The 22704-nt window shown below is 40.0% G+C and overlaps 2 protein-coding genes and 1 pseudogene across 9 annotated transcripts in view; 2 read left to right on the top strand and 1 right to left on the bottom strand.

Moving 5' to 3' along the window:
- Positions 1 to 643: 643 nt before the first annotated feature.
- Positions 644 to 4683, top strand: ZAR1 (zygote arrest 1; the record flags this gene model as incomplete). The annotated part of the gene is made up of 4 exons (XM_081051414.1): positions 644 to 1579; positions 2873 to 2965; positions 3049 to 3123; positions 4540 to 4683. The coding sequence occupies 4 exons, from the start codon at positions 644 to 646 to the stop codon at positions 4681 to 4683; spliced, it is 1248 nt and encodes a 415-aa protein (XP_080907540.1).
- Positions 4684 to 7827: 3144 nt separating this feature from the next.
- The window catches only part of FRYL (FRY like transcription coactivator), a 241985-nt gene continuing 227108 nt past the window's right edge, over positions 7828 to 22704 (bottom strand). For 6 of the 7 annotated variants that reach the window (XM_081049753.1, XM_081049752.1, XM_081049754.1 and 3 more), the window contains 6 exons: positions 21925 to 22023; positions 14617 to 14685; positions 11902 to 11919; positions 11032 to 11142; positions 10268 to 10458; positions 7828 to 9956 (listed from right to left, as the gene is read on the bottom strand). In XM_081049753.1, coding sequence (XP_080905879.1) covers positions 9698 to 9956; positions 10268 to 10458; positions 11032 to 11142; positions 11902 to 11919; positions 14617 to 14685; positions 21925 to 22023 — 747 coding nt within the window. In that variant the 3' untranslated portion in view covers positions 7828 to 9697. The remainder of the gene's footprint in view (positions 9957 to 10267; positions 10459 to 11031; positions 11143 to 11901; positions 11920 to 14616; positions 14686 to 21924; positions 22024 to 22704) is intronic. The other variant, XM_081049751.1, reaches the window with a different exon arrangement.
- Positions 17828 to 18509, top strand: LOC308498229 (small ribosomal subunit protein eS1-like; annotated as a pseudogene). The gene has a single exon. The product of its transcript is annotated as a small ribosomal subunit protein eS1-like (transcript).

Below are 22704 nucleotides of genomic sequence, written 5' to 3'. Positions count from 1 at the left end.
AGCTCCTGGTACTCAACAGTACCTCAGATCCCCCTTTGAGGTGGGGGCGCGTGTGGGAGTGAGCACGTGCTCCAAAGGAGAAGACAATTAAGCCTAGATACGGATGCCCTAGAGTGCTTTCCCTGCACACTTACTGAAAGGGTGCAAGGGGTAGACTTATCAGGGCCCGTCTGAGATAATTAAATAAACTATAATCTGAGATTATAGGTAACAGACCCAAAGCAGTTCCCCAAACCTTTGCATTTTTGCTCACTATCCAGAGGCACCCAGCCTCGCCTCATCGTCCGGCTGGCGCACACCCTGGGACAATCAAGTTATAGGGACCACCTGGCTCAGCTAATCCCGGAGATAGTTCTGTCTGGTTGGAGTCCCTTTTCCCTCGGGCAAGTGCACTTACAAAAGTTCTTGGATCGCCGAGAAAGCTTTCTTTCCAGATCCCTGCGCGGACCTCCGCGTGGAGAGAATTTCCAAAGAGAAGGTCGGGGAGCAGCCCTCCCGGCGGGGACGCGGGGACACGAGCCGTGGCGGGAAGGGTGCGGGGGCAGCTCGGCGTGGTGAGCGGCGGTGGGGGCCGCGCCGGCCGCCCCCGCAGGGCCGCCTATTTAGGGCGCAGCGGCGGGAGGGGGCGGCTGGGCCTGCGCTTATGGCTGCCCCGGGGGAGCAGGTGCTGGACGGCTGCATGTTCCCGGCGTGCGCCGCCTACTCGTACGCGTACCCCTACCCGCCCACCGCCAAGGGTAAGGGCTCGGCGGGCGGGGGCGGCGGGCGGCCCCGCGGCGGGGACCACCCTCTCGCGCCTTCCTCCTCGGCCGCGGCCGCCCCGACCTTCCCGGGCTACGGGCAGCTGATGGCCGCCGAGTACTTCGACAGCTACCAGCGGGCGCAGCTCGTGGCCCTCCTGTCGCAGGTGAGCCCGGGCCTGGCCCCGCGGCCCCGCAGGGCGGGCAGTCGGGACATGGCCGTGCAGGTGAACCCGCGCCGCGACGCCTCGGTGCAGTGCTCGCTGGGGCGGCGCACGCTGCCGCGCAGGCCCCGCGCCCCCGGGCGCCCCGCGGGCTCCGGCCCCGAGGGCGCGGCTGGCGGCTCCGCGCGCCCGCAGCCCGCCCGCCCCGGCCCCGCGCAGGGCAGCCCCCCGAGCGGCGGCCCGCGGCCCCCGCGCTTCCCGCGCACCGTCGCCGTGTACTCGCCCGTGGTCTCCCGCCGCCTCACCACCGTCCTCGAAGGGGCGGAGACCGCGGCGGGCGAGCAGGGCTCCAGGGCGCCGGGCGCAGAGCCGGGGCCGCCACGTCCGGGGGCTCGAGGCCCGGAGCAGGAGGAGGGGGCGGCGAGGAAGGCGCCCCCACGGCCGCAGTCTCCGGAGGAGGCGGCCGAGGCCCGGGCCGCGGGGCGGGCGAGCAGGGAGCAGCCGGCGGACGCACCAGGACCGCCGCCGCCGGAGGCCCGGGAAGGCGAGGCGGCCGTGCGGCGCGCGCCCAGGAGCCCCGAGCAGCCGCCGCCCGCGGGAAGGGCCCAGGACGACGGGGGCGAGCGGTCGTCGCCGCGGAGCCCCGAGCCGGGCAGCGAGCGCCTGCGTTTCCAGGTGAGGTCCCCGTGGGCCAGGGAACCGGCCGGGGGCGCAGAGCGGCCCCGGGACGTGGCTCCTCCGGTTCCCGTTCCTGCCCTCGCCCTGGGGCTGCTCAGGCCGGGCACGTGGGGGCGCTAGGCTTCCCTCGGGGCCGGCCACGTTGCTGTGCCTCCCTGCAACCGCGGAGCGCTACACGTGTCCTCTTTCTCCAACAGTAGAATTAGCTGTGGCCTGCTTGTTGTTCACGGCGATTTTAAAACGTGGGCTCCACAGCTTGGCGAGGGAGACGCCCTTTTAACATTCTTATCCCGAGGGTGTTTGCTGTCTAAAACTCAGACTGTGGGTGCGGAGTTGCGTAGATTGCACGTGTGGATGGTACCGGCTGAGTACGAAGCAGAACGTCAGAACGTGAACTTGCTGGCCGGAGAGTCATTCCCAAAGATCCCACTCACATTTTTGAATTTAATGTGGCAAAAGCCATAACGATCTACTTCTGGGGTGCTGGTCAGCTCACCCCTGATTCTTGCCCAAATTTCCGAAGCTTCTACTGGAAGCTGGAGCTACTAGAGCCTTTCAGGATCTTGCCTTTCTCCTAAAAAGCACCCCTAGTCAGGGTTTGCTCACCTGTGAAATTGCTCTGAGTGCTCTCCAAAGTTCCTTCCAATTCTATAGGCCTAACTCTCCAAACTTGTTAGTAACTTTTCTCATTGGGAGGGAAGAAAGCTTAAGAATAAAGCAATACTGCTTTAGTTCATCTTAAACATGAATTGTGGCTTATCCACCATGTAGATTCCTAGCATTACTGTTTGGTGGAAATTTAGCAGCACAGAGAACTTAATCTTGGGTGAACACCATAAAATACTTTGGGATGCAGAGTGCTATTCCTTTTCTTTAGCTTAACCACTTCCATATGTGTATGTTCTAAAATCTGGTTTTATCCCACAGAGAAAAGGCCACCCTAAAGAATCTCTAGGTTTAGAGAACCCTAGATGTTTGGCTTTTCCTTTGCCTATCTGAGCGGAGACACCTCCTTAATAACTTGTCAATTAATTTGCTTTACGAACCAAGTTTATCTGCATATAAACTTATAAACTCTTTTGGGCCCATGCCTGCTTATCTGCTTAGTTAAGTCATTATTAGCTCACCTGATTACTACCTTGTAGAGACTGATTTGAACCTGACCCTACTTCCCTCCATGACCCGGAATGAAGTCGGCAGTTTTAAGTGTCAAATAGATCCTTCCCAGCTTCTGAAATGAAGGATAATTCAGATGTCATGTTGGTTCAACTCTGGTATCCTTTTGTTCAGTTCTTAGAGCAGAAATATGGCTATTATCACTGCAAGGAGTGTAACATCCGATGGGAAAGTGCCTATGTGTGGTGTGTACAGGGCACTAACAAGGTAAGAGATACCACACGACTTGCATCTTTTTGACGAAAGGGTCAAGAGGGTTTTGCTTTAAGTTTTTCCTCTTTTCATCATAGGTTTATTTCAAGCAGTTTTGCAGAACTTGTCAGAAGTCTTACAACCCTTACCGAGTGGAGGATATTACCTGTCAAGTAAGTCACACGTTTTCATTTTGTGTCTGAATGGGGTGGTGGTGGCGTGTTGGTGTAGTTTCTTGAATGCATTTCCCAGACGAGGCTAGGTTCTCAGTGACCTCCAGGTTTTGACAGCTTTTTGGTGGGAGTTTAGAAATAATACTCAACTGCGAAACGGGGTCTCGGTGTCAGTTTCTTTCTGCCCTTACACATCTTGGTCATGGTAACATCTTTAGAGACTGTTACTTCACTTGCAATATGGAAGAGTGTGTGCCTTACCTGCTGCTCAGGCTAATGTAAGAGAAAGCAAAATGAAAAATAGAATCCCTTTCTACTAACATGAGGTGGTAAAGTTTGCCTATTTTTGCCTAAGTGCTTTTCATGAAGCATATACCCACGTTCAAGTATAAGCACAGAGTTTTAAAGTTCAGTCTTGTCTTACAGCGCATAAAAGGAGGATGGTTTGTTTTCAAGGAAATCTAAGTTTCCCAGCTTATGGGGATAAGGGGTAACGTTGCTTGTTTACTATTAACTACTGTGTTTCCCTGAAAGTAAGACCTACCCCGAAAATAAGCCCCAGTTAAGATCTCAGCCAGACGGACACATTTCGTACCTTATGGTGATGTTCCAGAAGATGACATGAGTAGAGATGGCTGTACATGAAAAAAATAAGACATTCCCTGAAAATAAGCCCTAATGAAGCAAAAATAAAAAAAATTAATTAAGCAAAAATTATGCTGAGGGGCTTCGATAATCAAAGGAAAGAGGTGACTAAACTTGCCAGTTATCAGTTAGTGGAGCATGACTTCCCAGCTGAAAGAGCCTAATCAGCGCACTTGGTTCAAGTTGGATGTTGAAAACATTATTGCCATAGGTTGGGTGGAAAGTATGGAAAACTGTTGAGACTCACTTAGATCATGACAGAGTAGGGTAAGGTTCTAAAGTAGGATGTCTTAACCACTCAGCTCTCAGCTCAGCAGTTGCTGTTTTGCCTTCTGCCTCAGCTTGAGGTCATTTGCTGCAGGTTGGGGTGGGGAGGCAAGGTCAGCCATTGATGGATGCCAGGCCTGACCCACAGCTTGCTCTTGGTCACTAGCCTCCCATAATGGTTTTCCTTGTTTTCAGTACTTTTAAACTCCTCTCCCCTACTTGTTTGTTCTGAAGTACAGGAAAAGACTTGCAATGAGAAAATTGTGTTTCAAAAGAAACTTCACAATTCTGAACTAAATCCTGTGCAATGTGGGCCCACCAGATGGTTACACACCCTCCATTTGTAACCCTAGCCTTGCCTATCAGAAGGGACGTAGACGGGCAAGGTTAGCACAGGGGCCTTGCTTAGACTGCATTAAGTATTTGAATGGATGAGAAAAATCCTTTGAAGTTCTAGGAAGTCACCAAGGATTTTTTTTTATGTGCTTTACTTTGATTTTTCAGAGCTGTAAACAGACTAGATGCTCCTGCTCAGTAAAACTTCGCCACGTTGACCCTAAACGGCCCCATCGTCAAGATTTGTGTGGGAGATGCAAAGGCAAACGCCTGTCCTGTGATAGCACTTTCAGCTTCAAATATATCATTTAAATGAGTGTAAACACCCGTCCTGCAGACCCTGCGAGTGGAGCACACAAGGGAGCTTTTGTCCATGCCCCATCTCCTTTCCTCCTCTCCCTTCTCAAAGTACTTCATGAAAGGCTGTATTTTTGACAAAGCCTTTAAATAAAAGTATTGCAAAGCAAGTGTTAGATTTCACACAATCTTATTTTTTTAAATAAAGGTTTAGGAGAGCTTGTCCTGTGCTAACAGTCTGGGCCTGTTCATTGATAATTCGTTCATCACCTATGGAGCAGCCAGGCTCTGAGCTGTATTAATCCCGTGAGATACAATTTAGAGGTGGTCCTAGACGTAAAGTTTACTGCTTATGTGGGTCTGCAGCTTATAAGCAAGAGAAGCCATCTGACCATTAACATCATGCTTCTGAAGGAGCTGGAGGCAAGGCCATGGCTTCATGGATGGCCAGCTGGGGGTAGCCCTGAGTGGCTGGCTGGCTGTGGCCGGCACTTTCAGTGCTGCCGGTGATCTGTTTAGTTTAACTACTAAACTCCTGGGGGAGGGAAGCTGAATAAAACAGTAAATCACAATTTCACAGATGGGGCTTGGAACAGGTGGCTAAGGGCAGCTTCTTTAAGATGTTAGATAACTTCATCAAATGGCCTTCAGGTGGTAACTTTTCAAAAATAGGCATAAGTATACCTAAAAGATTTTCAAGTGAGTTGACAGACAGGTTTAACTTTTGTTTTAACTTGCAGTTCTGTAGCTGGCCAGTGTTTTGCATCATCTAACATAGGGAGTCTCATCCTAACTGCACCTCATAGCTCGCTATATGACTCCCAAGGAAACACTGAGGCCCCATTCCCAGAGCTCTCCTGGTCAGGGAAGGCACTTCCTGACTAGTGAGAGCCTCAGGGGATCCAGTGAAATCAGTTGAGGACAATTGGTTTAATGGGTCCAGAAACCACGTAATAGGACAGGTGCTAATTATGCCTTTTCCAATTTTCTAACCATCCTGTTTGTTAACCCTTACTACCTTAGAGGGGCCATAAAAGTAAGTCTGGTAACATCTTAGATGCTTTTGTATAAAGGCAAGGAATAAAAGAACCTAAAACGAGTTTGAGGTCTTTAGAGCCCTTATAACAAGGAGAAAGGCCCATCTACATCCATATGGACCTAGGAAGGTGCTTGTAAAAATGCATGTTCTTAGGCCCCTACCACCACTAAATCACTATCTGAAGCATTTAATAAGCACCCCAGATGTTGCTTATGGATTTGAAGTGTGAAAACCAGCAGTTGAGTCAGCTTTACACTTACTATAGAAAAACACAGGTGTGGTGTCTGCACTTACAGAGCTTACAGTGCAGTAGATGGCCATTCATTTCTGCTTAGAAAAAAAGTAACATGGTGGTTCTGCCATGTGAACATTGAAGAGCTACCGTGTTTCCCTGAAAATAAGACCCAACCGGACAAAAAGCTCTAATGCGTCTTTTGGAGCAAAAATTAATATAAGACCGGGTCTTACATTTTTGCTCCAAAAGACGCTTTAGAGCTGATTGTCTGGCCGGGTCTTACTTTCGGGGAAACATGGTAGTTAAGAGCCTGTAATAGAGGACTTGACTTGGAGAGGTCAGACTTGCTTTAAAAAAATAACACTACAGCTGAGCTGAAGTTTGGATGAGTTGAATTAGGTGAAGAGAGGAAGGAGAAATTTTCCAGACTAAACTAACATGTGCAAAGGTCCTGTGGTAGAACACTCTGGAGGACAGGGGTGGACATGATAGTAGGTTATGTCTAGTAGGACTTCTTAGACCTTGCTCAGGACTGCTCTTTATCTCTCATCAGTGAGAATCTACTGAAAGATTTTAAAGCTGTGGTGGGGGACAGTGACAGATTCACCTCTAAAAAGAAATAATCATTGTACAGTGGATGCCCATATACTAGTAAGACTTGCAAAGATCGGATAAAATGGTGGGGCCAGAGTAACGAGTGACAAGAACTCTAGGGGTTGGTGATGTGTTTCATTCTGACACCTGTCACTGATTTATTTGGTTGAGGGTAAGGGCAGGAATAGGACACTCATTTGACTCACATGGCATGCAAGTGGTGTGTAGTATGTTGTACTCAGTAAGCATTTGCTGAATGAATGAGGGAACAACAGAAAGATACTGCAATGGGTTCTAACAGAAATTCGCTGGCTATTAACACGGGTAGTTATATCCTTCTTTAACTCTGCTTGCCATTAATTTTCCTAATACGACAGCAAATCTTATTTTAGAGTTGAGGAAAGCAAGGATCAAACTATGGTTTACTTAGTAGGCATTCAGACACTGGACAAAGTGGCACAAAATCGTCTTTGTCACAAGTTATGGTGTTAACATTCTAGCAATGAAAAGCACTGTTAAATTGTATGTGTACAATCAGAAATGTATAAAATGAATTTTTTTTGAGCGAGAGATTGAGAGGCTAGAAGGAAATACTCCAAATTACTATTATCTTTGGGTGACAAGAGAAGTGATTCTAATTTTCTTCACGTCCTACATTTGCTAAAGTGACAGTGGATTTGAATAAAGCCGTAAAACACAACAATAATTACACTGATTCTAATATCCTGTTTTCTTCCATTTAGGTCATGCTGGTGTGGTGTATAAGCAGTTCTCACCCACCTAAAGGAGGGAAGCTTACTTTGCACTGGTGAGCCTGTTCCAAGAGAACATGTAACTGCTTCCTAATCTAAGGTAGATTGTGGGTTGTGCCCATACCCTCTATTTTATATCACAAAAGTAGAAAGTATTTTCTACGGTGTGTAAAAACCCTTTGGCCTTTATTTTAGAAGCAGTGTGAGGAAAATCTAAATCTGCTAAATCTCTTCTCTTTTGGTGTTATTTTTATAAACTTACTATTTAAAAATGATAAAATTTAGTGGATAAAAGAAAAAGGTTGTACGAGCAAAAACTGGGCTCTGAGTTGGAACTAAATAAGGTGTTTAATAAGTATTTAATATATTAATAAATTAATAGATTTAGTTGCATATAAATAAATATGATTTGAACTGTTTGAAAGGTTTGGTTTGTCAACTAATTTCGTTCTCCCCTGTTGAGGGACGATTATATGAAGGGAAAATCTCTGAATGATGCACAGTATACTCATCCACCATTTCTTAAAATACAACACAAACCAACAGCTACAATGCTTTTTATTTTAACAAAAAGGATAGAAGCAGGGTGAGGAATATAGGGGATGGTAAGAAAGGATGTAAAGTGTGGTGTATCTCTGGACACCAGCCCTCTCTTCCTACCCCACACCCAGAAGTTATTAAATAATTTAAAGGACACCATTTACAGTACCGGAACACCATCAAAATACTTGTTTTTATCAGGGTCCAAAAATACAGTGATTATGAATGTGCCGTGACGAGTTACAAATTGTACAGGTAACAGAACTGTAGTCAGCAGTCCAACGGCGAGTGCAATGCCTTCAGTTAACACGCTCGAGCACAATGACATTTCTGGCAGGGTCCACACCCCCAGGAAAAGGCAAAGCTAAGCATTTCATGTCTACATTCTAAACTCTGCAATCGCAGAGCCCAGTTCAAAAGAAAGGTCACAGTGGATAAGAGATGCATATAAAAAATACAAGGTGTTCCTTTCAAATCAGAGGAATTGTGGGACTACATTCATTTTTTTTTTTTTTTTTTACAAAATGCTATTTAAAAAAGGACAGAGACTCCAGTTCATGTTATGCTACAGGCTTAGACAGTGAATAAGTATATTGCATGTTTTGGTAGTTAGTCTTCAGGCTTCCTGTCATTTCCCCCCACAGCCCCAGGTTCCTTTAGAGTGAAACATGTGAGTCCTGAATAAACATATAAAAATGCATTTGCACCTCTCTTCTTGAACTCTGCAGACTTCAGAGCCTGCCAGTCATATATTCTACCATCCATGACCACAATTTTTTCTTTAGCTTTGTATACCTACTCTTGTATAACAGTGCATTGCACAAATGTACAAGAAAATACTGGTTTTAATCTATACAGTTTCTATAATAATTATGGAGTAAAATAAGTTAACTTTTCTAATGAGAATAGCTGACGGGCAGCGTACATCTTTATTTTACATTTTAAAGTCTCTGCAGGCATCTACTTTGGTTAGTTATCAACAATCGTAACATAAGCACTGATCAGAGAACTGAGCAGCATTCCAATAACGTTAACAGATATATTATTTCTTTTTGAAATACTGGGAAAGCCCAGTTTTAAAATATTATTAAAATGTTCTAACATTTACACACTATGAAGAGTTAGATCTAATAAAATAAAATTTCTTCAAAAATAATCTCGCAGCGCTCTTTCAGGCATGCTCTGAAACGTTATCCCCAAACACCCATACCTTGAAAATATGACTATCACGTATTCACACATCCCAGCTCACACACACACAATTCCTTATACAGACTAAAAAAACAAAACAAAACAAAACACCCACACCCTTATCCCACATGTTGAAAAATCAATGGTTTTTGCAAATAAGTCTTTCTGTGTCTCTCGGACGATGGGATGTTCTTTATGTAGATGGTTAGGCATCAACTGGAGACGATGCTTGTGGCTGCTACCAACCCAAGCAGCTTCGCAGGTCTTCAGCCAAAATGAACCGGCCTCGATTTCAGCCTCATGTCACCTGCTTTCCAATGTCTCAGTATTAGAGGCCACTATTGCAAACATTCTTGCAGTTCTTTTCTTTTTCCAGAAAGTAATGTTTGTATTTGTAGGCATCACTTTTAGCCCTTTTCTGTTCACGTAGGTTAAGTAATTTAAAAATCCCTTCTTCATACAGTTACTGTCAGAGGTGTTGGCAGCTGTTAAACAATTAGTTTTTTTTTTCCTTCGTCAGGTCTTTGATTCTGACACTTTATCTTGATAAAATTTGACATTAGTTACGCTATGTGGATGCTGCCAGAAAAAGTTATCAGTGAATTGCAAGGGTTCATAAAAGGTGCTTGTTAATAGTCTTACTCATCGTCGGTTTCTTTCCTAAATGCCTGAAGTTGCTCAGAATCCAGTGCTCACCAAATGTCCCATTGGCTTGGCCTGTGCTAGAAGCTGGGATGACTGCACCATGCGTAGAGACTCTCTTATTTCCAGATTAAGTTCCATCAGTTTGTAGTTGGCTTCTGACATGTCCAGGTCAGAGCCTATAACTGCGAAGCTTCCTGTCTGGCCCAGAGTCTGGTGATGGAAATATATGTGTAACAGCGTCTGCACAGTGTCATCTTCACAACTGCCAAAGATATCGTTGGGCCAGAGAGACCTGAAAATACACAATACTTTTAAGTCCTGGGACTCAAACAAGCATTTAAATCAACTACATTTTAATACCTATGACAACAACAAAATTTCCCTGCGAATCACTGAGCATGTGCTTTAATATCTGAGCAAACAGATTACTCAAAGTATCACTGAGAGTGTCACTTTAGCGATAGTTGTAGAAAAGAACCAAGTCATGTTTTCCTTTTACAATGACATGATATTGAAGCATCAAACTGAAAACCCAAAACCCAAACATTGTGAACTCCCCGTCCAGGTATAAAGGCATCTCCTTTGAACCCCCTCCCATTTTACCTGAAAGCTTTGAGCTGTGCCACGGCTGACATATATTCCTTATTTTTCAAAGTTTCAATTAAAGAATGAATGGCAGTTTCTATAGTAGTTTGTGCAGCTTTGGAAATGTCAATTTCTTCGTTTTCTGAAGCAGACTCAGCTTCTTTGAGGATACTTTCCAGTTGGGCAAGTTCCTCTGACATGTTGATGACCTAAAACAAACAGATACACCTTAAAAGGATCTATTTGTACATTTAGTAACAAAAAGCATTTACTTGTGAAGATCGATTTGATGGTAGTATTTCATTTTAAAGATTTTCAAATGTTAAACTTACATAAGGGCAGTTCATATTTTAAGTTATCTATTCAGAAGGGGTAAATAATTTTAGCCACCAAATAGCAGTCTTTAAATATTCTTGCTAAAACAACAATAAATGTACAATAAATGTTATATTGTAATAAATAAAACGGTGTAACTAATGTAATAAATAAATAATGTGTAACTATTGTAATAAATAAAACGGTGTAACTAATGTTTATATTGGTTTTAATGTGATACTGTACTAATTAGTAAATAATTAGTACTAATTAGTAAATAATTAGTCTTATTTACTAATTGATCCGGAAATAGCACATCATTTCCAAAAACAATTCTGGGGGGGGGGGGAAGATTTACTATATGTGAATTTTGACTTCAACTCTTTAGAAGATATATGTATATATGTATGTGTATACTTTAATTTTCTAGAATCAGTTACTGATGCCCAGTACAACTGAATATTTACCTCTGCTTCATTTTTTATTGTATTTACTTGGTTGATAAGTTTACAGTAGGCTTGGAACAGAAGTAGCAATTGAAAATGTAATTTGTATAACCTTCGGCAGAGCTCCAGTTCCTAGAAATAAATAACAATGCATTAAATTTAGGTGCTATTTTCCATATTTGACTGGACCACATATTTTCAATAACAATTTATAAATGTTAAAAATGTCTTGACATTTATTTTTCTGCAATAAGCAAGTTAATACAGTGTGAAGCTGATGAAAGACAGATGAAAGATGCTTTGAAGACTGATTAAAAAAATTCAAGATATTGCTGGTTACATAATTCTTTTTTAGTGTGAAGCACATTTTGGCATTAGACAAAAGAATTTTTAAGCAGGCAATAAATAGGATGCTTTAAAAAGGATTCACTATAACCTAAAATTTTAAATTCAAACTTCAAATGCATATACTTTTGCCCCATCAACATGTATATAGCTCACTGCATTCATCAGTAAGTGCTTCATAAGCAAAGTAAAATTGGATAACCTCTTACTTAAAAATGAATTTAAAAAAACCAAAAACACTTTGTAATCTCACTGAAATGAGACAATGAAATCAACATAAGCACTTTGATTTTTAAAGTTAGGAAATTTAAAAGATGTTAGTTATAAATGTATAAAAAGGCAACTGCTAGTTGTATATATTCATTATAAAATCTCCTTTTTAGAGGACCAAGGTTTCATAGACAAGGGCTATGCAAACCTAAAGCACACACTACTGTTAAGTAGTCTGTGACAAAACATTGCTAGGTTACAAATGGACAAATGGCAAGTGAAAACCAGTTTGTCTGACATGGATAAGTAGTCTATAAATTAAGACAGGTCACTTACTGCTAGAATTTCCATTTGCTAAGCAAGAAGGTGATCGGGTCACAAAAATACAAAGGAAGAAAAAGACCAAGAATTAGTGTAAGAAATCATTTTAACTAGGGTCACAGATGTCCCAGGCAAACTGAAGAACATTTAATTATACCCCAAAGAAAAATTTATGATGCTATTTCCAGAATAAAACTTTTTAGACATTTACTGTACCAATCCATGGTGTTTTTAACACTTTGCCAAATAACTAAATTACATTTAGGCTATACTTTATTTCTGTGTAAAAGTTACAAAGAATAAAATCAAACTAATGTGATTTTGGGAAATCTGGCTATTATAAGTGGTTCTTATCTAGGTTTTTAAATCCTTTCAAAAAAAATAAAAAAAGCCAATGTCATGAAATTTTCTTAGTAAAGTAGAAAATTCCAGATTAGAAAATGAATGAATTACTGTAAGTTCTCAGAAAAGAACTGGCTTGTAATCTTATATAATAAATACTTACCCGTGAGAAGATTAATTTTGGTGTGGCTCATTCTAGGCTTCCTATCTTTTACTGTCTAATTAGGTCCTATGTTGCCATTAATGGTGCTGAGTCAGAAGGCAAAATATTGAAAGCAGATGTGTTTTTCATTGCATTCCAAGTGTAATTTAGTAAACTTCAGAAATTCAACCCAACTAGGTTTGAATCAAACGAGATAATGTATGTGAAATACATAGTGAAACATCTCGTTTACGGACTATTTAAAAATTATTACATTAAAATGTCTACAGCAACTTGGACCTAGTCTCGTTAATGGAGAAAAATGACTTCTAATTAATTAAAACAGCAACTGCCATCATGAAAATAATGCTTCTGAAGGTCCTTTTTGAAGCCTGCTTTTCTAAGTAGTTTCCTCTGAAGGACTATTTATATAACATTTATTCCTATCTATTTAGAAAGGATTTGCTAAGTAAAGGTGAACTTTAGCTCCATACTGCTTACCATAAATTACGTAGTTTTCTGTGAACATTAATCAAGCAGAATCCAATGTCAAACTTATTAGCATATCTAAATTTCTCAGGTTTTACCTTACACAGTTTTACATGGCAACCAACAACTATTTGAGTCTTAAGTATTTTTTTCTTCTTTCTCTTTGCATAAATAACATAGAACTGACTTTACATACACATTCATAGCCTCTACTTTGGAATATAATGGACAAGAAATCACTGATAAAGTTTAAGATCACCACAATGGTAGGAAATAACACAAATGTAATTAATTGTATAGTTCTGAATTACCAGAAATTGCATTAAGTATGCTAACACTATATATTTTAAACTATTGTTTTTTAAGTGTATTGAAGTTTGCATATACATTCTCTTTTCATTTCCTTTTTAATATTTATTGATTGCTTATTGGACAAAAAGACTATACTGGTTACACAAGGACAAATAGCAGATAATGTATAAAAAAGGTCCCCCTCCAATGTGAAAGGGGGAGATAAGATGTAAATGAAATCTTAAATGTACAGAGCTTTCAGTTTTTCACTTAATAGAAAACCTTTAGCTTAACTGATGTAGGCTCTTGGAGCTAGAACTCATTTTCTTCAAGGTAGAAGGGATATAAGTCTAACCACCTAATTTTTATAGGAAAAGGGGGTTTGTTACTTGCTTAAGCCATGCAATTAAATAGTGGCAGGAACAAAATTTGAACCAAAGGGTCTAATTCTACTTTAGGTTTAATTCCTTATTTTGCCTCATTTCTTTCTTTAAACACATGATTTGACAATTTCTTTGCAATAGAGGATTTGCTTAGGTTTGAATCTTAATTTCAACTATTTATTTACTGATTTTAGATAGGTAGCTTCTCTGAGCCTCAATTCCTTATCTGCAAAATGGGGATAATTATAGCATCTACTAGACAGAGTGTAAGAATGGAGATAATGAATGTGAAATTCTCATTTAGCACAGTGCCTGGCAAATAGTTAACATTTATTGAGAGTATACTATATTTTCTCAATATTTCACTTATTAAAACTTCAAATTTTTTAATAATACTTTTACAGCGACTGGAAATCAATAATCATCTAACTGGCATTGAAAAAGATTAGACTTCTGATGTCAAATGCAGGGGTCATTAATTGATGAATGCGTCTTGCCCATATGAAGTTGCACTCCTATTGGAATAATTTGTAGGTCTTAATTTATCCTTACTTAATATAATGTATGTGTTCTATGTATGTGCACTTTTCTCTAAGGAAATGTATTTGTTATTTTCACTGTTTTTTATTTATATTAACAAAAACATTACAGTTTATCCAATCAGAATTTCATGTTTAGAAAGGCTAATGTGGATATATATAACATCACTCTTAGGTTTGCTTTCCTGACCAGATAATTTATCAGCAGAAAACTAATGCAGGACAAAACATTCTTTAAAGAGACAGATGCAACTAAAAGTTGACTCGGACTGTCCAGATATCCATCAAGCTTATCCATCAAGCTTATTTGTTGAATGTTATTAAGGTTCAGTCACAAGCTGCTCGTTCATTTTTATTGAAGTGAATTTTTCATTACTGAGCCAATATTTCCTTGAACCTCACTTTTACAAAGACTGTTCTGATAACAAAAATGAAAAGGTGTTACAAATATTCTTTATTCTTAAGAATATCAAATAAGGTTATTTGAGCATACATTATTTTGCCTGATATAGAAAGATAGCAAAACTAAGAATAAGAAACTTACTTGTGCATCTGTGTTGATCCTATACATGTCTTCTTTGGCACCAAATGTCCTCTTACAGTTGTCTAACCACTAAAGAAATAAGTAACAGTAAGTTTTAGTACAGTCAGTATACAATGAACAGTGGCATTGGTAACATAACAGCCTGTGCTCATAAACCACTAACTTAAAATCTAACTTGAATTTCCAGGACTGGCTGTAGAAATAGACATTCATCTCCTTTTGAGTCTAACTGTTTATATGCAACGAACCAAAGCAGGCAGACGATACTGTCAGCATAACCAGATGTCACACTTGTGAGCGCTTACGGGCGGAAACGCAATGCAGGGCCTTCTTGTCCAGGAACCTGTGCTCCACTTCAGTAAAGAATAGTCTTTATTTTGCAGGCTTAATTGGAAATCTCCACAGTCTATACCTGACCTTTGCTGGTGTTAAGATGGGAAATGAAAGATATGCTTCCCCTCCGGTCAATGTGATAAAGGCAACTTAGAAAGAATTAACAAGGTTCGCCTGCTTATCAAAGTGTAAGTCTCAGAAGACTGGTGTCAGTTTTAATTAGTGAAACAGAAACCCAAGTCCCTTTTAAATCTTGTTTATATTTCTTGTTTCTTCCCTTTTTGGACAGTAATGAATGACAAACATGTTATCTCCAAAGAAAATTGGATACAGAAACCAAGGGTTGTTTGGCCTTATTCAGGGGCTATTCCTTAAGCCGGATATTTATTTTAAGGTACCTTTTCTTTGGTCAAATAAAAATAAGATAATAGCATTGAGGTTTACTGGGGGAAAAATGTAGTCATAAAATGGTCAAGCTGAAGTAAGCTGAGAGCCTTGAAGTTAGCTTCTAGGTTTTGACAGTTTGACATTATTAATATTATTAGTTCTTTGGAATTCTGAGTTCTTTTTTATTAGGGGTGATAGAGTAAACATAAAAATACAAATACATATAAGAAATCATTAGGACTTTTATCATTAGGGCTTTGAGAAAAACTACTAGCTACAGTAAGTTTACTCTTATAAAATATGTCAGTACCAGACATTTAAAATTCTCAATTGTAGCTTATTGTTCTACATGCAAAGAATTAAAATGAGACCTCTCAGTTATTTCAAAACAATCTCTTTGACCTTTGTCTCTTTTATGCCCGTCCCTCAGACAGCACCAGCCCTTAGGCTCTTTGCTTGACAGCATCTCTACAGAAAAACATGTTAAGCTTTCCTAGTGACACACAGCTGCTGGCAGCCATTGTCAAACTACCCAGAAGATTTTTTTTATATCAGAAAAATTCAGTCAACATCTATCATAGAATTTGTATGTCTTTATTCATACAAAGTGTTAAAATGCTTATACATTTAATCATCATCACTAATCCAGTCCAATTTATCCAAGTATGCTAATAAATTTGAAAAAAGTAATTTCAATTGATTATTTAATGGCTTGTTCTTACTAAATCATTTTATATACTATATGCTCAGTGATATGGCATTTTGGGGGCAATATTTAACATAATTATTTCTGATTTTTATTCTGTTAAAAGACAAGCCCTAACCCTTCAGTTCCATGGGCTGTATACTCCCTGGAAAGTACACGTCTACACCTTTTCAGCCAGTGTACACATGACGCAGTAGGTGGTTTGTGTACAGCATAACCTCCAGTCCACATCTAATCAGTGTTCCAGTCATGATGTTTTCTTTACTTAAGGCTCAGATGAAGGGTAAAATTTAACCTGAGAGGTTTGTCTTCTGGACATGATGGAGTAACTTGTAGAAGGCAAGTCTTCTAAGGGCTTCTATAGAAGCTGAAAGCCATCAGCCAGGATTTAGGGAGTTGGAGCAAAATGCTGAAGGGAGCCCTACACAATTCCCAGTGTTTACTGTAGAGGTTAGAGGTTGAACAGAAAGTGCTGGCCCTCCTTTTAGCTTTCCAAGCAGCACCACAAAGGTCGGAAAGAACAACTGCCTTACAAAAGGTGCCAAGAAGGCGCGGATGTGGAGAAAAGGGAACGCTAGTGCACTGTTGGTGGGATTGCAGATTAGTGCAGCCACTATGGAAAACAGTATGGAGGTATCTCAGGAATCTGAAAATGGAACTACCCTATGATCCAGTAATTCCACTCCTAGGCATCTACCCGGAGAAATCCAAAACTCCAATTCAAAAATCTGTATGCACTCCTATGTTTATTGCAGCACTATACACAATAGCCAAGACATGGAAACAACCAAAATGCCCATCGGTAGATGACTGGATTAAGAAGCTGTGGTACATTTATACAATGGAGTATTACGCAGCCATAAAGAAGAAAGAAATCTTATCATTTGCAACAACATGGATGGATCTAGAGAACATTATGTTAAGTGAAATAAGTCAGAAAGAGAAAGACAAGTACCATATGATCTCACTCATATGCGGAATCTAAAGAAAAGAATATGTCTATGAACTAATCAGAAACAGTTTTGGGGACACAAAGAAAAAACCGAGAGTTGTTAGATGGGCGGGGTGGGGGTGGGGATAAGGGGAAAGATGAAGGGATTAGGAAGCAGCTGGTAACCACAAGATGGCCTCAGGGTTTTTTGAAAATTAATTTGGGGAACGTATTCAATAATGTTGTAAAGATTTTGTTGGGTATCCGATGGACATGTGTCCTATTTGGGAGACCACCTCAGGGATACTGTGGATGCCTGATCATGGCATTGTACACCTGAAGCTAAACATTAATGAATGCCAACTATAATTTTATATATATAATGTGATGGCTCGGTGTGAGGTCGGAGGGATAGTGGATGGGGGGATGGGGGGATGGGGATCCACAGTGTGAGGGATATAAATGATGAACGTCTAAGTATTACCTTGTCTTGTACACCTGAAACTAATAAATTAAAAAATAAATAAATAAATAAAAGGTGCCAAGAAGGAACCCAAGAAAAAAGTGGTTGACCCATTGTCTAAGAAAGATTGGTAAGATGTGAAAGTACTACTGTATTTCCCCGAAAATAAGACCTAGCCGGACAATCAGCTCTAATGCGTCCTTTGGAGCAAAAATTAATATAAGACCCGGCCTTACTTTAAGACCTGGTATAATATAATATAATGTAATATAATATAATATTAATAAATGCATAATAATATAATACCTGGTCTTATATTAATTTTTGCTCCAAAAGACGCATTAGAGCTGATTGTCTGGCTAGGTCTTATTTTTGGAGAAACATGGTAGCTATGTTCAATATGAGAAATATTGGGAAAACACTAGTCACAAGAACTCAAGGAACCAAAATAGCATCTAATGATCTCAAGGGTCGTGTTTTTGAAGTGAGCCTAGCTGATCAGCAGAATGACGAAGTTGCATTTAGAAAACTCAGGTTAATTCCTGAGGTCGCTCAGTAAAGACTGCCTGACTAATGTCCATGGCATGGATCTTACCTGAGACAAAACGTGCTCCATGGTCAAAAAATGGCAGACCATGATTGAAGCTCATGCTGATATCAAGACTACTGATGGTTATTTGCTTCGTCTATTTTGTGTTGGTTTCACTAAAATATGCAACCATCAGCTTTGGAAGATCTCTTATGCTCAGCATCAGCAGGTCCGCCAAATCCGGAAGAAGATGATGGAAATTATGACCCAAGAGGTGCATGCAAACGGCTTGAAAGACATGGTCAATAAACTGATTCCAGATAGCATTGGGAAAGACACAGAAAAGGCTTGCCAATCTATCTATCCACTCCATGATATCTTTGTTACAAAAGTCAAAATGCTGAAGAAGTCCAAGTTTGAATTGGGAAAACTCATGGAGCTTCATGGTGACAAGAGCAGTTCTAGAAAAGTTACTGGGGAGGAGACAGGTGCTAAAGTTGGATGAGCTGATGGATATGAGCCCGCAGTCCAACAATACGTTTAAAATTCAGACTTTTCATGATGACAAACCTGTTGGTGGTGTTTAAAAAAAAAAAGTGCTGGCCCCAAGTTTCACTAGGCTAGAAAAACAGGGTTATCAAAGGTAGGGAGGTATTGAGGGCCAAGATCATGGAGAAGAGAAAACTACAGAGAAGGGAGCCCAGCGTTTTCCCTTGGGAACAGCTATTCCTCCATCATGTGCAAGAGGAAAGGCTAAGAAACCAAGGAGCTGCATCTGGGAATCTAAAAGAATAAGCAGATTTCTGGTCTCATGGTTCTGGGAAGACAAAAATTGTTCAATCGCTGCCAAGATGGTGGGGCCCTGATAAACACCTCAGGCTTTCACTCATGATCCTTGGAAGACTCAGGAATAATAAAAGGATGTATAACAAAAAAAGTTATTAGAGGGGAAAAATTGAATACAATATATTTGGTTGATAGAAAAGATAAGAAAGGAGAATAAAAGAAAGAATAGATGGGACAAGAAACGGTGATATGGTAGCTCAGGAATGAATCAAGGTTCACACCCCTCCCTCCATACAAATATTTAATTGATTCAGGACAATTTCTTAGAAAGAACATTCTTTTCCTACTGCATTGCATAGCACCTGTGCTGTAAATTATATGACTATATATGTACATCTGTTATTGGACTCTCTATTATATTCCATTAGTTTATTTGTCTATTCTTATGCCAGTACTATCCTCTTTTGAGATTTTTAATAGGTCTTACTGGGAAGTCCACTCTGTTACTTAGACCTTGTTCTTCACAGACAAGGTTTGGAGACTTTTTCTGTAAAGGGCAGATGGTAAATATTTTAGGTGTTGCAAACCATATTTTCTCTGTTGCAACTATTTAACTCAGTGATACAGTGCAAAAATAGTCACAAACAGTATGTAAATAAGTGGAATGGCTATATTCCAAAAGAACTTTATTTATAAAAACAGGCAGTGGGACAGATACGACCCGAGGGCTATAATTTGCTAAAATGTGTCCAAGCTGATTGTCCTGTTATTAGCTAATTGTATTCCCATATAAGTTGTAGCTTAGCCTATCAATTTTCATTAATAGACCATCTGAAATTTTGAATTTGATTAAATCTAGAGATCATTTTGTGGAAAAATGACATCTTTACACTATTGGATCTTTTGACATGGACGTGGTAAAAAATCCTCCATTTATTTAGCTTTAATTTCTCTTTGTGATATTTGGGGTTTTCTGTGTGGAGGTCTAGTGCATCTTTCATTAGATTTATTTACAGGTATTTGATGTTTTCCTATTGTAAATGGTACCTATTGCTGTATAAACCAAGCACCCTAAAACTTAATGGCTTAAAACCAGACAAATGTGTGTGTTGGCCGGGAGTGTCTTGTGCAGGCTGTCATGGCTGAGATGCCTCCATTCTCCTCCACATGGCCTCTCATCCTCAAATAGGCTAGAGGTCAAATAGTTTTCCAGTTTTTATTCCAGTTTACACTGACCAGCATGACAGCAAAAGCAGAAGTGACAAAAGGCCTGTTAAGTGTTTCTTCTTAGTCTCAGAAGGTGCACAGCATCATTTCTGAATTTGATTCGTCAGAACAAGTCACAAGGTCACCCCAGACTTAGAAGTGGGGAAAGAGACTCCATCTCTTGAAGGGAGGAATAGCAAAGGGGTGTGGACAGAGAGAAGCATGCTTCATCAGGGTCACTACTGTAACAACCTACCACAGCTTCTAGGGGAGGCCGAACATTGCTGAAGAAACCAATGCACTAACCAAAAGGAAAAGACTGATAATTTGGAATTAATTAAAGTAAAAAAACTTTTCTTCATCAAAAGATGCTATTAAAATAGTGCACTGACTGAGAGAAAAATTTATAATTTATAATACATATATCCAATAAAAGGCTCGGATTTAAAATAAAGAACTCCTACAAATCAATAAGAAAACCACAAATAAACCATTTACAAAAATGGGTAAGGTACTTGAAGGCACAATTCACAAAATATCTAAATGAAGATATCTATGTGGAAAGGTGCTCAGTCATCGGGGGAAATGCAAAACCATATCATGAAATGCTGCCACACACCCACCACAATGACAAAATTTTTAAAAGTTGACGATCTTGGTGGCAAAGAGAAGAAGCAACGGTAACTCTTATATATACTTGTGGAGGGATTATAAATCGATACAACCTCTTTTAGAAAGGTGTTTGGCAGAAACTACTCAAGTTGAACATACGTATATCCCATCCCTCAGCAATTCCACTCTTATGTAGATACTCAACAGATACGTGAACATATACACACAAGACATGTATGAGAATACACATAGTAGTACTATTACTTGTAAGACGACCAGATCTTTCCTAAAATTGAAAACTATTTCCTCTTCTCCAATCTGTCATCATTCTTTCAGTCCAAATATAAGATTCTTTCTCCCCTATAAGGGGAGAAAGACCTAATATAAGTATTTTCTCATACCATATTCTCTCCTTGAAATAATCCCCAATCTAAAATTACCATCTGTCAAGGCCTAAGGTTGTATCTCTATTCGATGAAGTTTTCCTATTAGTCCCAGTGAGCTTTCTTTGGAAATCACAGTGTGGCTTCAGTTTTCTGTTAGACCTATACAATTTTGGGAAGTCTCTTTCATTGCCAGTACTTTTACTTATAGCTATAAATTGACACTTTTGTTACTAATTATTCATGTATCGTATTTGTACCTTATATTCTTATCTACAATATTAAAGGAAGAAGAGTCAAGTTTTACACTTAATTTTTCATTAAGCCTTTATGTGTGACAGATACTTAATACTTACTGAAAGACTTTTCTAGAAAAAGAATGTCTACTGTATACAGTTTGTGTAAAAAAGAGAAGCATTATTTTCTTTTAAGTTTTTCTGCTCATGCTAATGGAAAACATTTACTCTCAGAGAAAAGAACTACTGTGTTTTGCAGTGCCGGATTGGAGTCAAAGAAATATTTCTTAGTAGGTAATAGCTATAATCTACTACATGCTCATTTATTTCTCCCTTTGCTTGCCTCCCCGCGCACATACACATACATGGATGTACACAGACACACACACACAGGAAAGATCACAACTTTGTCACAGGTTGCAGATTTTCTAGACCACAATATAATATATTCTCAGAGAAATACTGTTTTTATTTCCCCACTTGAAATGTTGACAGCAACTATCCAATCTACACATAGAAGATTTTTATGCATTGAGCTCTTAGAGGACCGATTTCGAAAAGCCAGAGATAAGAATTCACTGGATTGAGAGCTCAAAGGCCCCCACCATTCTCAGTAAAACCCGACCTAGAGGCAAGGGCTAAGAGGTCCTCTTTTCTATCTCAGCTATTCAGCTGCCAGGTTAACACTTCCCGTGTCAAAAGCAAACAACCCTTCACGGGGTAAAAACAGACTCACCTGCTCAGCTGCTTCTCTTTTGGCGTTGTATGTATCCAGGTGTTCTTGTAACTCCAAAACACTAAACTTGAGTGTTTCTAGCAAATCACATGATATCAGCTGTCAAATCAGAAACATATTGATCAAGGTTACCATTTCTTTTTTTTTTTTTTTTTAAATCAAACAAGGTTTATTTTTCTAGACATTACAGAAAGAGGTCATAGCAACATTATCCAATGACAGATGGAGCTATACGTTGCCAGGTCACTTAAAAAGAACCTTCTCAGCAGGTACACTTTTGTGGATGAGAAGTCTGAGTGACTGTTGGTTACATCAAAACTTCTGGAAGCTCAGTGCTTCCCTCCATGCCAAGCCTTTTACACCTGAAACTGGACAGTTCTGCTTGTGTAGTTTTTTTTGTTTTTTTTTTTTTTTTAATTAATTAATTAATTTATTAGTTTCAGGTGTACAAAACAAGGTAATACTTAGACGTTCATCATTTATATCCCTCATACTGTGAACCCCCCTCCCCCCATCCACTATCCCTCCGACCTCACACTGAACCATCACATTATATATATAAAATTATAGTTGGCATTCATTAATGTTTAGCTTCTGATGTACAATGCCATGATCAGGTATCCACAGTATCCCTGAGGTGGTCTCCCAAATAGGACGCATGTCCATCGGATACCCAACAAAATCTTTACAACATTATAGAATACCTTCCCCAAATTAATTTTCAAAAGAAAAACCCTGAGGCCATCTTGTGGTTACCAGCTGCTTCCAAATCCCTTCACC

The sequence above is a fragment of the Rhinolophus hipposideros genome (assembly GCF_964194185.1).
Source record: "Rhinolophus hipposideros genome assembly, chromosome: 1".
Taxonomy (NCBI): domain Eukaryota; kingdom Metazoa; phylum Chordata; class Mammalia; order Chiroptera; family Rhinolophidae; genus Rhinolophus; species Rhinolophus hipposideros.
Note: the sequence above shows the minus strand (reverse complement) of the source record. Positions and strands in the feature narration are given on the sequence as shown.